The following is a 12,482-nucleotide window of genomic DNA, read 5'->3' as shown; positions in this document are numbered from 1 at the left end:
GAGCTCTGGCTCTTATCCCAATTCTGACTCGATTCAGCCTCGTGCCCTTGAGCAGGTCACTTCCACTCGCTGAGCCTCAGTTTCCTCCTCTGTAGAACAGGGTCTCAGAAACACCTGTCTTCTCGAGGTACTGTGAGGATGGAATGAGATTAACAGAAGAAATGTGCTTAGCACAGAGCTGGGCACATAATAACGGAACCCGTCCCCACCGTGAGTGAGGACACACATGTCATGCATGCACACACTTCAGGCCCAGATGGCGCCTCTCTTCCCACAGGAGTGGTGACTGTCTTGTAAAAATCACAGTGCACTTGCCTGAGCTTAACTTTTAATGAAGCCAGAGAATGGTGATCTGCTGGTGTTTCTGCTCAGTGAAGCTGTCAGCAGGACGTAAGCGCTGGGAACCCAACAACTGGGGGATTCTCCCGATGAGAAACGTTTGTGTCCAGAGGATCTCAGTATTTGTTTTGAACAGACACATGTAGACGTGAATTATTTAATGACTGTTTTAGGGTTCGGCATTGTTCCTGTATTTGGTTTGGCTTTGTCTCTCTGACATCTTAATTCTGTGTTTTATTTCACGGAGCTCCGCACACAGGCTGTGGCATATGGGAGCTCCCTCAGCAAAATCTCAAATGGAGATGCTGGGGGAGGGAGAGATAGAGAGAGACAGACAGACAGACAGACAGAGAGCGAGCGAGCAGACGGTAGTGTAAGGGTGTGCGGGTGTGCTGCTGGGTAAGAGGAACAATCTAGATTTGCACGCATGAATATGAGAGATACATCAAACCCTCCCCGCCATGGGAACAAGATTTGCCACTGCTATTTGGCAGTCTAAACAGTGTCTTTTTCAATTTCCTAATCTGATTGATCACAATCAGAGAGATTGTAAATTTCATGCTTGTCCATAACACATGGTGGGCCCGCTAAGCTTCTGACACTGCTATTGAAAGTCATTCCTGGCTGCGGGAGAGTCGGGAGAGAGGAGCCAAGAGAAGCACGTCGGACTGGGGATCCTGACTGAGGCTGGAGCCCCACAGGCATCTTTTCCCTGCCCTCAGTCTAGGAGCTGAGAACCCAGGAAGTCCTTAACTGGCTTATAAGGCCCTGCTTGACGTCTTTTCTGCCTACATCTACGGACTCATCTCCTGTCTGACTCCCCCGCACTCACCCTTGACTTTCTTGCTCGTCTTTAAATACAGCCAACAGACTTCTACCTCTGGGCCTTTGCACTTGCTGCCCCCTCTGTCTCAAACCCTTTCCCCCAGTTACCCCCATGGCTTACTCCTTCCCGCCCTCCCTGCCTCCCTCCCGCCCTCCCTCTGGTTCCCTGACCCTTGCATCCAACAAGGCAGCCTCCCCCACCCCACCCCTGCCCCTCGTGCTCCACCCCTTTCCCCTGCTTTCTTCTTCTCTAAAGCCCTTATTGGCACCTGATCTTATCTTATTTGTTTGTTTCTGCATTTATTACTTTTCTCCACCACGAGAGCAGGGATGGACTCCATGGTGTTCACCGCTGTATCGAGTAGGAGCTCAATAATGTCGTTGAATGAATGAAAGTGCACATTTATTGTTTAGCCACATGCAGTTTCTTCCTTCCGCTGTGTGCACTCCTTCCCCTGTGGCTTATTTTACCTTCGACATGTGTCAGCTGACTCTGATCCCCGCAGCAGCGGACGGAGGCTCAAGGAGTACAGACTGGCTGTCGTTTGAGCCAGAGCTAGACCATGAGGGACAAGAAACCTTACGGCTCACGCCAGGCTGTATCCTCCAGGCCGTGACAGAGGAGTTAGAAATGTTATGTTACACGCGCAGGTCCTCTCCACAGCCCTGTTTCGTTAGCTCTGACAACGGGCCCCCAGCAGAAAAGGTCCCCTCCAGAGAGTTTAAACTGCTTTCCTTCTAGGAAAAGATCTTTCTTGAGACTCTCCTGGGGAGAAAGGCCTTATTTGTTCTGATCGTTCCTTGTATTTATTGGTAAAATCGATGACATGAAAGAATCATTGCCATTTTACAGATCGGATAACTGAGGATAACTGTGTGAGAAGAAAGGACTCTGCCTCCTGGATGGGCTGGCCCTGCTCTGGTTTTCCACATCCCCATTTCTTTATTCCTACCTATATTATGGTCCTTCAGACTGTCTGCCTCATGTCACATGGACTCTTGGCATATACCTTTCCACTAAACTCCGAGGCCCTCAAAGGGAGAGACTGCATTTCATTCATCTTTTCCTTCCTGATGGGCCTGGCACATGGCAATGATAAAAACTATAATTTATTATTAATAGTAAGAGCTCCCATTGACGGAGTCCTTACTGTGTGCCAAACTGCACTTTCCAGAAATCAGTTCTTTCAGTCCTCACCACAGCTCTTAGAAGGTGGCTACTATTATTAGCCCCATTTTGTAGATGGAGAAAGCAAGATTGAGAAGGTCAAGTTGCCTGCCAAAGGTCACATACCCAGGAAGTGGTTACAAACAGTGACAGGAAACATGCCTTTTGATTAGTTTGCCATGGGGGCCTGTCAGATCTTTTAAACAGCTCTACATCCATCCAGTGGCTCTTTACGGAACGCCAAAGCCATATTCAAAAATGCATCCAGAGCACTGAGCTGGGCAAGTGACAAAGCCAAGGAACCCTGACATCCCCACCAGACAACCCCAGCCCAGGTGGGGCGGGGCTTGGCACTCTCTCTCCACTGCGTCGCATGAGGTAGCTCACGTCATAGTAACAAAGGTGCCATTTGCGGAGGTTTGGGTCTGTGCCAGGAGTGTGCCCGTGTTCTTTACATGAATCATCACATCCACTTCTCATTACAACCCCATCAGCTGAGTTTTCACAGAGGGGGAAACTGAGGCATAGAGAGGCGAAGTGCCTCACAGATTCCAAAGCTAGGAAACAGCAAAGCAGAATTTCAGCCTGGCTTGATCCGATGTCGGAGCCCACGCTCTTAACCATTCTGCTTCCTCCACCTAAGAAATGTTCTCTCACCCCTCTGAGGAAGTCTTAGTAATAAGCAATTAAGCCCCTGCGCGTTCTTCCACCTCACAGAAAAGTAAATCCAGCCTCTCTGGAAGAAAGGACAGTTTTTAAATTTATTGTGCCCCTGCAGCATGCCTGAGGTGCTCAGGGAGCAGAAGGCACGTGACCCAGGCTTCTTTAGAGGAGTTAGGCGTTTAGGACTGTTCCCCCTTCTTGGTGGCTTGGAGTGGGGGTGGAGTTCATGGAGATCCACAGGCCTGGAAAGCCCTTCCAGGTGGCATTTACTCCAGCCTCCAGCCCCCACACCGGCCGACATGTCTACTCGCCCGCCAGCCAGACGTCTGTATCCAGGGAGCTTCATTCTGACACTAGCGGGAGTCCGATCTATTTGCTGTGTGTGTCTCTTGGATTGCATTGATTAGAATCCCCAGGGTGTCAGGACTGGGGGTGGCGCGGGAAGAGAGCTAATGGAGGCTGGATTTGGACCAGGTGCACTCATCCAATGAATGCATCCAACTTTCACTGACCATTTCGGGCAGCCTGTGTCTTTAAGATAGCACGGTCACCCAGTAAGCACTGCAGTGTCCCACGGACCATGCGATCCTCCACTGACCCCTGTACACCATTCAACACATGTCACCTTTCAGAAGGAGAGAGGTCGGACCCAAACAATAACACGCCCTTCCCAGAGGAAAGCATTCACTCAGCTCCAGGGCAGGCGTTTGCTTTGCTTTGTCCCTCGGTCCACTGGCTCTTAACCACTGGCTGTCAGGAAATCACCTCCCAACAGCCCTTCACCCTGTTCCCTGAGGACAGAGCCAGCACAAATGTGCTAAACTGATCTCTTGGCACGAGGGGGAGTCTTGAATTAAATGGTTCAGAGGCAGTTCTCCTGACTTACAATTTGGCCATCTTTCCCTTTCTGCAGTAAAATCTCCCACCGTTTGGAATTTACGATCCTTTGGACAGGGGCTGAGCTGACATCTGCTTCTGGGCTATTCTACATAGAAATGATTTTCGAAGAAAATTACTAGTTTGCCAAAAGAATTGGAAAGGGAATGCTTATTCTACTGGAAGGGGGCGACCTCTCTAGCACTTTCCTAACTAACGTGCATGTATCCACAAACAACTGGTATGCTAATTACAAATGATTTTCACACATTCATGAAGTCCTCTATTACTCTTCATCTACCTGATTATTTCAGTTTGAACTGGCCTCGCCTCTAGTTTTTCCGTTGAGCCTAAACTTCTTGGGTACAAACTTTCTAGACTAAGCAATTAACAAAGAAAGAATTAATGCCAGGGAAAATGACTACACTTGCTTGGTGGGGACAAAAGAGGGGGAGGTCTCTTACATTCCAAGTGTATTATCGATTCCTGCTGGCTCTCTTCCAGCTGGTATAGGGTGAGGTGTGGCTATGGTGAACGCTACAGCCTGGTTTGCCTGGCACTGTCCCTGGTAGCTCTCCCATCCTGGAATAACGACTCACAGCAACCCCTTTCACTCCTTATAGGAACCATCAATTATATAGTCACTCTCGATTTGATGGAACAAGGGATTCCAGTTGTGATTTTTAAGGAGTTTGGGCCTTCTCTAGACGGGCAGTACCTACACACACCAAAAGAATACTCCGTAAGGATGTTCTGAATCCATTCTGAATCCAGATGATTGATTCTTCAGCAGCTCCCCACCTCCTAAACTGAAAGAGTCAGATCAGAAAGCAGCTCACCTTCACTCAAGGAGGGGAATTATGGGAACACTCCCACTGCACTTTGTGTGTGTTAATTCCATCTCTAAGTAGTTAGTTACCTGTCAGGAGTTGCAATCCCACAATTTTTGTCAGCATGACGGGGGGGGGGGGCAGGAGACATGGGTGGCCACAGGAATTGTTGATTTCCTTTGGCCATCAAAGCTCTGAGCTGTTTGTTTTAGAAGCAATGTCTAATAAACAATCACTATGCCCCCCACACTGCAGGAAGTGCGTTGCCTGACTCAGTCCTCAGAACTCCCTGCCTGAGACGACTATTTCTATTTCCAAGCTGACTAAACAGCCTCAGCAAGGTAGAACCACTTGTCTAGGACACTCAGCTAAATGGCAGACCCAGGTTTGTCTGAAGCTCAGGGCTGAGCTCTTCACAGCTCTGATATACTGCCTCCCACCCTGCTATACTGTTCTGACATTTGAGTCAGACATCTGCTTGCAATTTGATACATTATAAAGCTATTGCCTCATCAAATATGCCTCACAGAGGGGGAGAGGGGACTAGGGATGCTTTGCTTGGAGTGCTGCTGTATGATGTATGCATATTGCTATGAAATCAACGAACTGAATGTAAGCTTTTCTCCCGGTACTAAATTATCTTCAGAGATAGACTTAAAATATCCTGGGGAAGTTGATTCAGGGTGTAGCCCTGATCTATAAACAAATATTAAGTGTGTTACCAACAAAACCGGCTGGTGGTTCGTCCGCCCCCTCCCCCACTCCCTGCAGACAGGTACTTGGGCAGATCTGGTGACTGTGAGCTGGACTTGACTCATGGACCCAAACAACATTTCTGATGAGACCAAGTCCCCACATTGCCTCTAGAGGAAGCCGCTGGGGCCCAGCTGATTCCTCTGTCCGTTTCTTTCCTAAGAACTCTGCTTTAGAAACATGGTACTTCCACCCATAAGTAAGCATAGGGCATTAAAAAGGAAGTGGAAGTTGACCATCACTAGATGTGGCTGGCTTTGGCGACAATGAGGATGATTCAAGTTTGATAGACAGTCTGTTAAAAGACAACTCAAACCCAGCCTTTCCTGAAGACTTGAATACAAACGCTCCCTGCTCACTCTCAGCCCCAAACCAGGAGTAACAGCTATAAAACTGGAATCTATTCTCCACAGAGACCACACCTGTTACAGAAGTACTGAAAAGAATCCTTCCAGCATGACATGAACGAGGGGCTTATGGCTCAGACGTTCACCTCAGGGCTGGTTCCCAGGGGGAAGGAGACCCAGAACATTAAAAGATAACCAGGAGTGAAACGATACCTGTGCTGGGAGGGTTGAGTATATTATTGTAAGAGTCTCAGATGGATTAAATTAGGATTTGCACAAAGATACAAAAAGCATGAGAGCTGGAAGGTCTTGTGGGCAATTTATACGATTGAGAATATGACCAAGAAAAGGGCATGACGGTAACAGACTGACAGGCAAAGAGTGAAAGTAGCAAGCCAGGTGGACCTCAGGTATGCTTTTCTGAGTGAAAATACCACCAGGAATCCGCTCTCCTTTCCCTGCACACCTGAACTATACGGGAGACTCTGTACCTAATGCCACACTAGTTGCCAACGAAATTCCCTCTAGTCCCTTCTACAAGGGCATATTTTCTGGCCAGCACAGCATGTGATTTGCCAACAGTAGGTGCAGCCAAAGGTGGAATAGATGGCAGAAACCCAGGAAGATAAAACCGCCGACGTCAAAACTCTCCACAAAGAACCTCCATTCCAAGCAGAGAAACATCAGCTTTTGATGGCATTTGGTGTTGGTGCCCTTCTCCAGCCTGTGTCACAGGATTGTCTCTTCCCTCCCAGCCACAAAGACTGGCGGCGGCTGCTTGCAGCCTGCCACATCCTGCTGGCCCATCATGTTTCTCGTCAGTCTACCCATTCCCAACGTGGGGCATCCATTTTTCTGAACACCTGGATGAGGCAGGTCCTCATCACACCACTGAAAGTTCTTCAGTCTGAGCTGGATTTTAGGTATGATTCCCCCATCCGTCCTCCACCCTCCACCCACGGGAAAGTTCACATGCAGTTGTATCAGCCCCGGCATTCTGTCTGAAGCACTTTGCCCGACATGTTTTCAATCGACTCCCTTATTGTAGCCTGCCAGGATTAATAAATACTCCAACTGGTCTCTCCTGGTCCACTTTTTTTTTTTTTCTCCCACCAAACCAGCATCCAATACCAGCATAAGATGAGTTTTCATACTGCTTTCATTTTCCCTGACAGAGGGCACACGCTTCTTTCTTTCGTTCTCAAACTCCTCTAAATTAAATGATTTATGAAAAGAACTGGGTTTTCTAAGTCTTGGAATGCTTCTGTTTTGCTCAGCCTTCTCTTCGTTTCACCCCACATCCTCTTCTCCCTCTTTCTGCCTTCCTTTCATTGCTTCCCTTATTCTCCACCCCTTATCACACTTTTCCACCACCATTTAAGCATCTCTTCCTATGCCTGAGTTCAAAGCAATCGGATTCTTTTTGGAAACACCAAATAAAACTTCCAAGATCATCTTTGTGATCTTGGAAGGCTCCTCCCTGACTCTTGAGCTCAGAGTCCTGGTTTTGGATGCTGGAGAGGAGAGAATTCAGCAGCAACAGCAACCAGAAACGCATGGAGGAGGGTGCTGTTTAGGGTGTATTTGAGGGAACAGCATATGGGCTTTTGTCAAAACGTTCAGAGCTCGCTAGTTTCTGAGCTGAGTATAGAACACTGCTTGAGCTGGTTCAACCCTCATCATCTCTTTTTGTACAACACCCCCAACCACCTCAAATCCACCCTTCCCCCACCACCCCCCACACACACCCTCTGAGCTCTATGATTCCAAGAAAGTTTCTCAGTCAAGTCGTATCCCACCTACGCCACCCACCCTAAGCAAGCGGAACCTCTTGAATAGGAGCTGCCAGGTCAGCAGACAGTTGAGTGTTGCTCCCAGATAAAGACTCCCCAACCCCTCTCACCAGCTTCCACCTCATAGAATCAATTAGTTCCTGTGTTCCAGCGGGAGATAACGAGTAGTGACGGGGAAAGACTGGCGCCCTGGCCCAGCTGCCTGCTGCAACCACCCCTCCGGGCTCTGGGATACAGGCATTCCCTTTCTTAGGAAGGAGGTCATTACCTTGGCAGCGGCTTGCGGGCTGTAATACTGGCGACAATGATGCTCTCAGGACGCGGGGTGGCCACAGCTTTAAAGGTTCCTCGCCAGAACTTCTCAAAAAGCTGCTTCTCGCCTTGCTGAACGCTCGCCATCGCCAACCCAAAGGGGATGGGGCGTCCGGGCGCTGTCCGAAGTGCTGAAACCTTGATTCCAAACGGGGGCACACCCGGCTCCGGGCTCTGTCCGCGGTGAAACCCAGAGGGGTAGGGTGGGGTGGGAAAGATCGAGGTTCTGGGCGGGGGGATGGGGCGCTTCGGCCGGGCAGGCAGGAGAGAAAGAAGGCTTGTCCGCTGGCTTTCTTCGGCTTCTGGGTTGGCTCTGGGCTGCGCGCTGAGCTTTGCTGAGCGTCCGTGCCCCAGTTAGGAAAGGGAGGGCTGGCTTTCTCGGCTGCGCCAGGAGAGAAGAGGCGAGGGGTCGTCCGTGTGTGCGTGCGCGTGTGAGCTCAGGCGCGCCCGGGTTTTGTCTCTCGCACAATGTGACGTTGGAAGAGGAGGCTGGTCGCGCGAGCAGCACTTTCCTCCCCCCTCTCCGTCTCTCCTCCTCCCCACCAACTCCCTCCTTCCCCAGCTCAGCCTCCTGCCGCCATCTGCATAACAAAAGCCCGCAGGTCTTGGGAGGAGAAAGGGCGGGGCGTGCGCCTGTCACCAAGGCCCCGCAGCGACAGAGGTGCAGCGCTGACCTCTCAGAGAAGCCATCCTGGCGCCCCGAACAGAACCAGGCTAAAGAGCCTGCTTGCCAGTCCTCTCTTCTCCCGACTATCGCGGACCTTCCCTACCCCCTCGCCCAACGCTCCTTCTTGGGTGTGATCTGGGCCTGGCCACCTCCCTTCCCAGCCCTTTTGCAAGTCTTGTAGCGGATTTCCTATGGAAGGGGGGAGTAAAAAACTTAACCTATCCGCCCAACCTGGCCCCCCTCACTTCAGGGAGGAATTGCCTAGGTTGGCAAAGGGGGGGGAGTCCCCTGCATTCCTCTTTGTGCCTGGGCGTCGGGAGGTCCCCACCACCCAGAAAGCGCCCTTTGATGGACAATCCGTCACCAGTTCGGCTTCTCGCCATCTGCCGAGCCGAGCCCCCGCCCGCAGAGGGTCGCAGCGTTACATCTGTGCATGCGGTGAGGCTTTTGTACCTCACAGCCGGCCAGTCCAACGTCCCCGCTGCCAGACCCGTCCAAAGGAAGGAGTCTCCCACCCCATCCACTCCTGGGGAATTCGGCTGCAGCACTTTTCTTCACAGTTTGTCTCAGGAAAGGAGTCCGTTTTGGAAAAGAAAGCGCTTGGGGAAGGGATTGGAGGGGGGAATCTGAGGATTATAGGGGAGTAGTTAATTTTTCGAGCTCTCTTTCCATTTTCTAACCTCTTCCTTCAACCCCAACCCCCCAAATCGGAAACTCAGAATCATAAATAAACCCTAGACACAGAAAGTCTTGGCAGAATTTAGCTAGTTCCACCCCCAGGGTTTTCGTTAGGGAAAAAAAAAAAAAAAGAGGTAGTTGCAGGACCCCTTAGCCCATCTCTCCCTCGGAGCTCTTTAATCTCAGCAGAGTTGCTACTCCTGCTCCCCAGCCTGCAAACTCCCGGAAGGAGGCCTAACAGAGTCTTAATGGCTTTCAAGCGCCTGGCACGCATCTCAGCCACAACAAGAATAAACCCATGGTTTTTGCTGACGCTGAGAAGGATGTGAACTTCAGGAATTCTTTGAAAGGGAACAGGAGGGGAATGGGACAGATAGGGGAGAAGGAGCGCAGAGAGAACAAGATGGGGGAGGAGAAGAAAAAGAACCTTGGAGTAACTGAGTATTGGTCTAGAAGCGCATATACTTTCAGATGTATGTGTATCTGGATGTATGTGAGTGTCTGGGAGCGCTGCTCGCTCTGCAGCGACCCCTTCTGGTCGACAGCTAAAGATGCATTTGCTGGTTTCTTTCAAGGGGGTGGCGGCTGCCAGGAAGTGGGGTTAGGGCTGGGGAGCTTGGAGGTAGAGGAAAATGGAGACAAGTTTCTACCTGTCCTCTCCCCTTCCCCTCACTCCAAATCCCCCCACTCCTCCATCACTCTCACGCCCTATTTCTCACCCTGAAGTTGTCATTTTAAATGACTTCGAGAGCTGGCTCCTTAAGTAGCCTGGGATATTTAAAACCATCCTTAGTCATGACATTTGGGGTCAGAACTGAGTCACCCGCGCAGAAAAGGTACTCGCCCGGCATCCTACCCCCACAAGATCGATCAACATTTCCTAGCCCGTTCAGGTTCTAAGTTTCTGCAATGTTGATAAAGTTTTCATTTGCATAACATTACCTCTTTTGATGGCTGAACAGCAGTAGGAAGCCAGGGGAGGAGCGTGAAGCTGCCCTTATTTGGTTTAAAGATAAGGAAGTGGAGATGTAGGATGGTCAAGTGATTTGCCCAAGGTGATTCTGTAGGAAGCAAAGGAAGTCTGTGAAAAATGCAGTTTCTGGTTTTGCTTGGGAGATGGTCCTTAGGCTAGCAGGCATTCCAGCCCGGGATTGTGTAAAACTTCTCAGACACCCATAAGTCACATACTGAAAAGCACATAGTGTGGAGACTTCTAAATTGGGAGTCTTGAGTCATAAATGCAGAGCCTCAAAGCCAGACTTCCTGGGTTCAAATCCCAGCTCTGCCGTTTCCTAACTGTGTGATCCTGGAGGCGGGACTTCCCTTGTCTCTGCCTCAGTTTCTTCATTAGTAACATAAAGATGCCATACAAATTAAATGTCCTGTGGACTAGCTGTAAGGATTAAAGGAATTAATGCACATACAGGTCATAGAACAGTGATTGGGACATAGTTTACTTAAAAAAATAACAGTTATTATTTGCATGGTTAAGAGCATAGCCTTTAGGGCTAGATAGAACTAGGGTATGAAGCCCAGCTCTGCACTTTTTAGCTGGATGACCTTGAGCTAGTTACTAACCTCTGCCTCAGTTTCCCCATCTGCAAATTGGAAATATTAGTGCACATTTCATATGGTTGTTGTGAGGATTAAATGAAATATTACCTGTAAAACACTTAGTGTGTCTGGTATATAGCGAATGCCCATTAAATGTAGCTATTATTGCTGATGCTGTTGGAATCATCACCTGTTAGTATCTTCAGTTAGGCCATATAGGGTTCAGTAATCATTAATCGATGACTAAATTTGGTCAGGCAGGTTCTGGGCATGGAGGCTCCAATGATAAACAAGACACAGTCCCTTCCCTAAAGGATTTCACAGTCTAATTCACCTTTTAGGTCCCCATTGCCTAACATTTGTCCCCTTTCTACCTTATCAAATCTGGAAAGCCAATTCAAACCAACTATTGGTGGCTATCTGAAGAATGTGTTAAGAAGGATTCTGAGGCCATGTACCAGAAAGAGTGCTGTGATGGATTAGTGATGTCTGCCACTGGCATAGTAGAGAGACAAGCAGCAAGTGTGCCACATACGACTTATACTTCTGATCTGGCTTCTCCAATATGACTAAAGCTTCAGTCCCTCCATCAGTTTATCAAAATGTAACTATCTTGCTCTCATTCCTTCAGGGTATTTATTGCTCTGTGTTTTCCCAGATGCAAGCAGTCCACCCTATGAACTGAGACCTAATATGAACATGCTGGTTAGTGAACACAAATATGTGGTACAATTGCTGCCTAGCTCTGTGCTCCGCCAATGGCAGACATCACTAATCCATCACAGCACTCTGTCTGGGACAAGAGCTCAGAATCCTTCTCAACACATTCTTGAGATAGCCACTACTAAAGGTTGGAGCTGGCATTCCAGATAAAGTCAGTTTGCCATCCATGTCTAAAGGGAGCTTCTTACCCTGATTGGTATTATTCCTTCATTTGAAAAATGGGATACAAAGGAAAAGTGATTCTAGGATTTGTGAATCCGGGTACTCCAGAGCAAGAGATAAAGAGATTCACATGTGTCTTTCTTCGTAATGATCCAAGGAGGCAGCATCTCCAGTTCAGAGAAACAGCTACCCTTCCTCCTGAGTCAGTTCAAATCCCACCTCACTGACATTACTCTGTTACCTTGGGGGAACCCCTTATCTATCTGCGTCCATGACTTCTCTGAGTACAATATGGCTAGTCCTTATCCACGGCATCAAGGGACATCAGGATACTTGACAGTCTGTATCCCTTTCCAAAAGTCCGGTGGACAGTGAATGACTCAAATAATTACTGAGATTATGGGAAATATGATGAGACCAACTCATCTGTTTTTGTGCCTTTAAACAGGATCGTGCTAAACTATTCAAATGATAAGATTCTGTGTTTCTTTACACATATAGACTTTTGGGCAGAAAAAGAATGATTGCACTACTGAGGGTTTGACAATCCTCACTTCTTGAAAGTCCTACCTTGTGTCTAATCTAAATCCCTCCTCTGCTGTTTATTGTCCATTCCTCTTCTAGAATATAGATATACACTGGTTCAAATGCCCCTGGACTGGGGGCTGGCCCGGTGGCTCAGGCGGTTGGAGCTCCATGCTCTTAACTCCAAAGGCTGCCAGTTCGATTCCCACATGGGTCAGCGGGCTCTCAACCACAAGGTTGCCAGTTCAACTCCTCGACTCCCGGAAG

At 48.9% G+C, this 12,482-nt stretch overlaps 1 protein-coding gene across 1 annotated transcript in view; it reads right to left on the bottom strand.

The window, feature by feature from the left end:
* The window catches only part of SRRM4 (serine/arginine repetitive matrix 4), a 157,027-nt gene extending 148,668 nt beyond the window's left edge, over nt 1-8,359 (bottom strand). Inside the window, exon 1 of the mRNA XM_033098014.1 lies at nt 7,863-8,359. Coding sequence (XP_032953905.1) covers nt 7,863-7,993 — 131 coding nt within the window. The 5' untranslated portion in view covers nt 7,994-8,359. The remainder of the gene's footprint in view (nt 1-7,862) is intronic.
* Nucleotides 8,360-12,482: the final 4,123 nt, after the last annotated feature.

This window comes from Rhinolophus ferrumequinum, chromosome 25 (genome assembly GCF_004115265.2).
Source record: "Rhinolophus ferrumequinum isolate MPI-CBG mRhiFer1 chromosome 25, mRhiFer1_v1.p, whole genome shotgun sequence".
NCBI classification, from domain to species: domain Eukaryota; kingdom Metazoa; phylum Chordata; class Mammalia; order Chiroptera; family Rhinolophidae; genus Rhinolophus; species Rhinolophus ferrumequinum.
The sequence above is the reverse complement of the archived record's forward strand: the minus strand, read 5'-3'. Positions and strand labels throughout refer to the sequence as shown.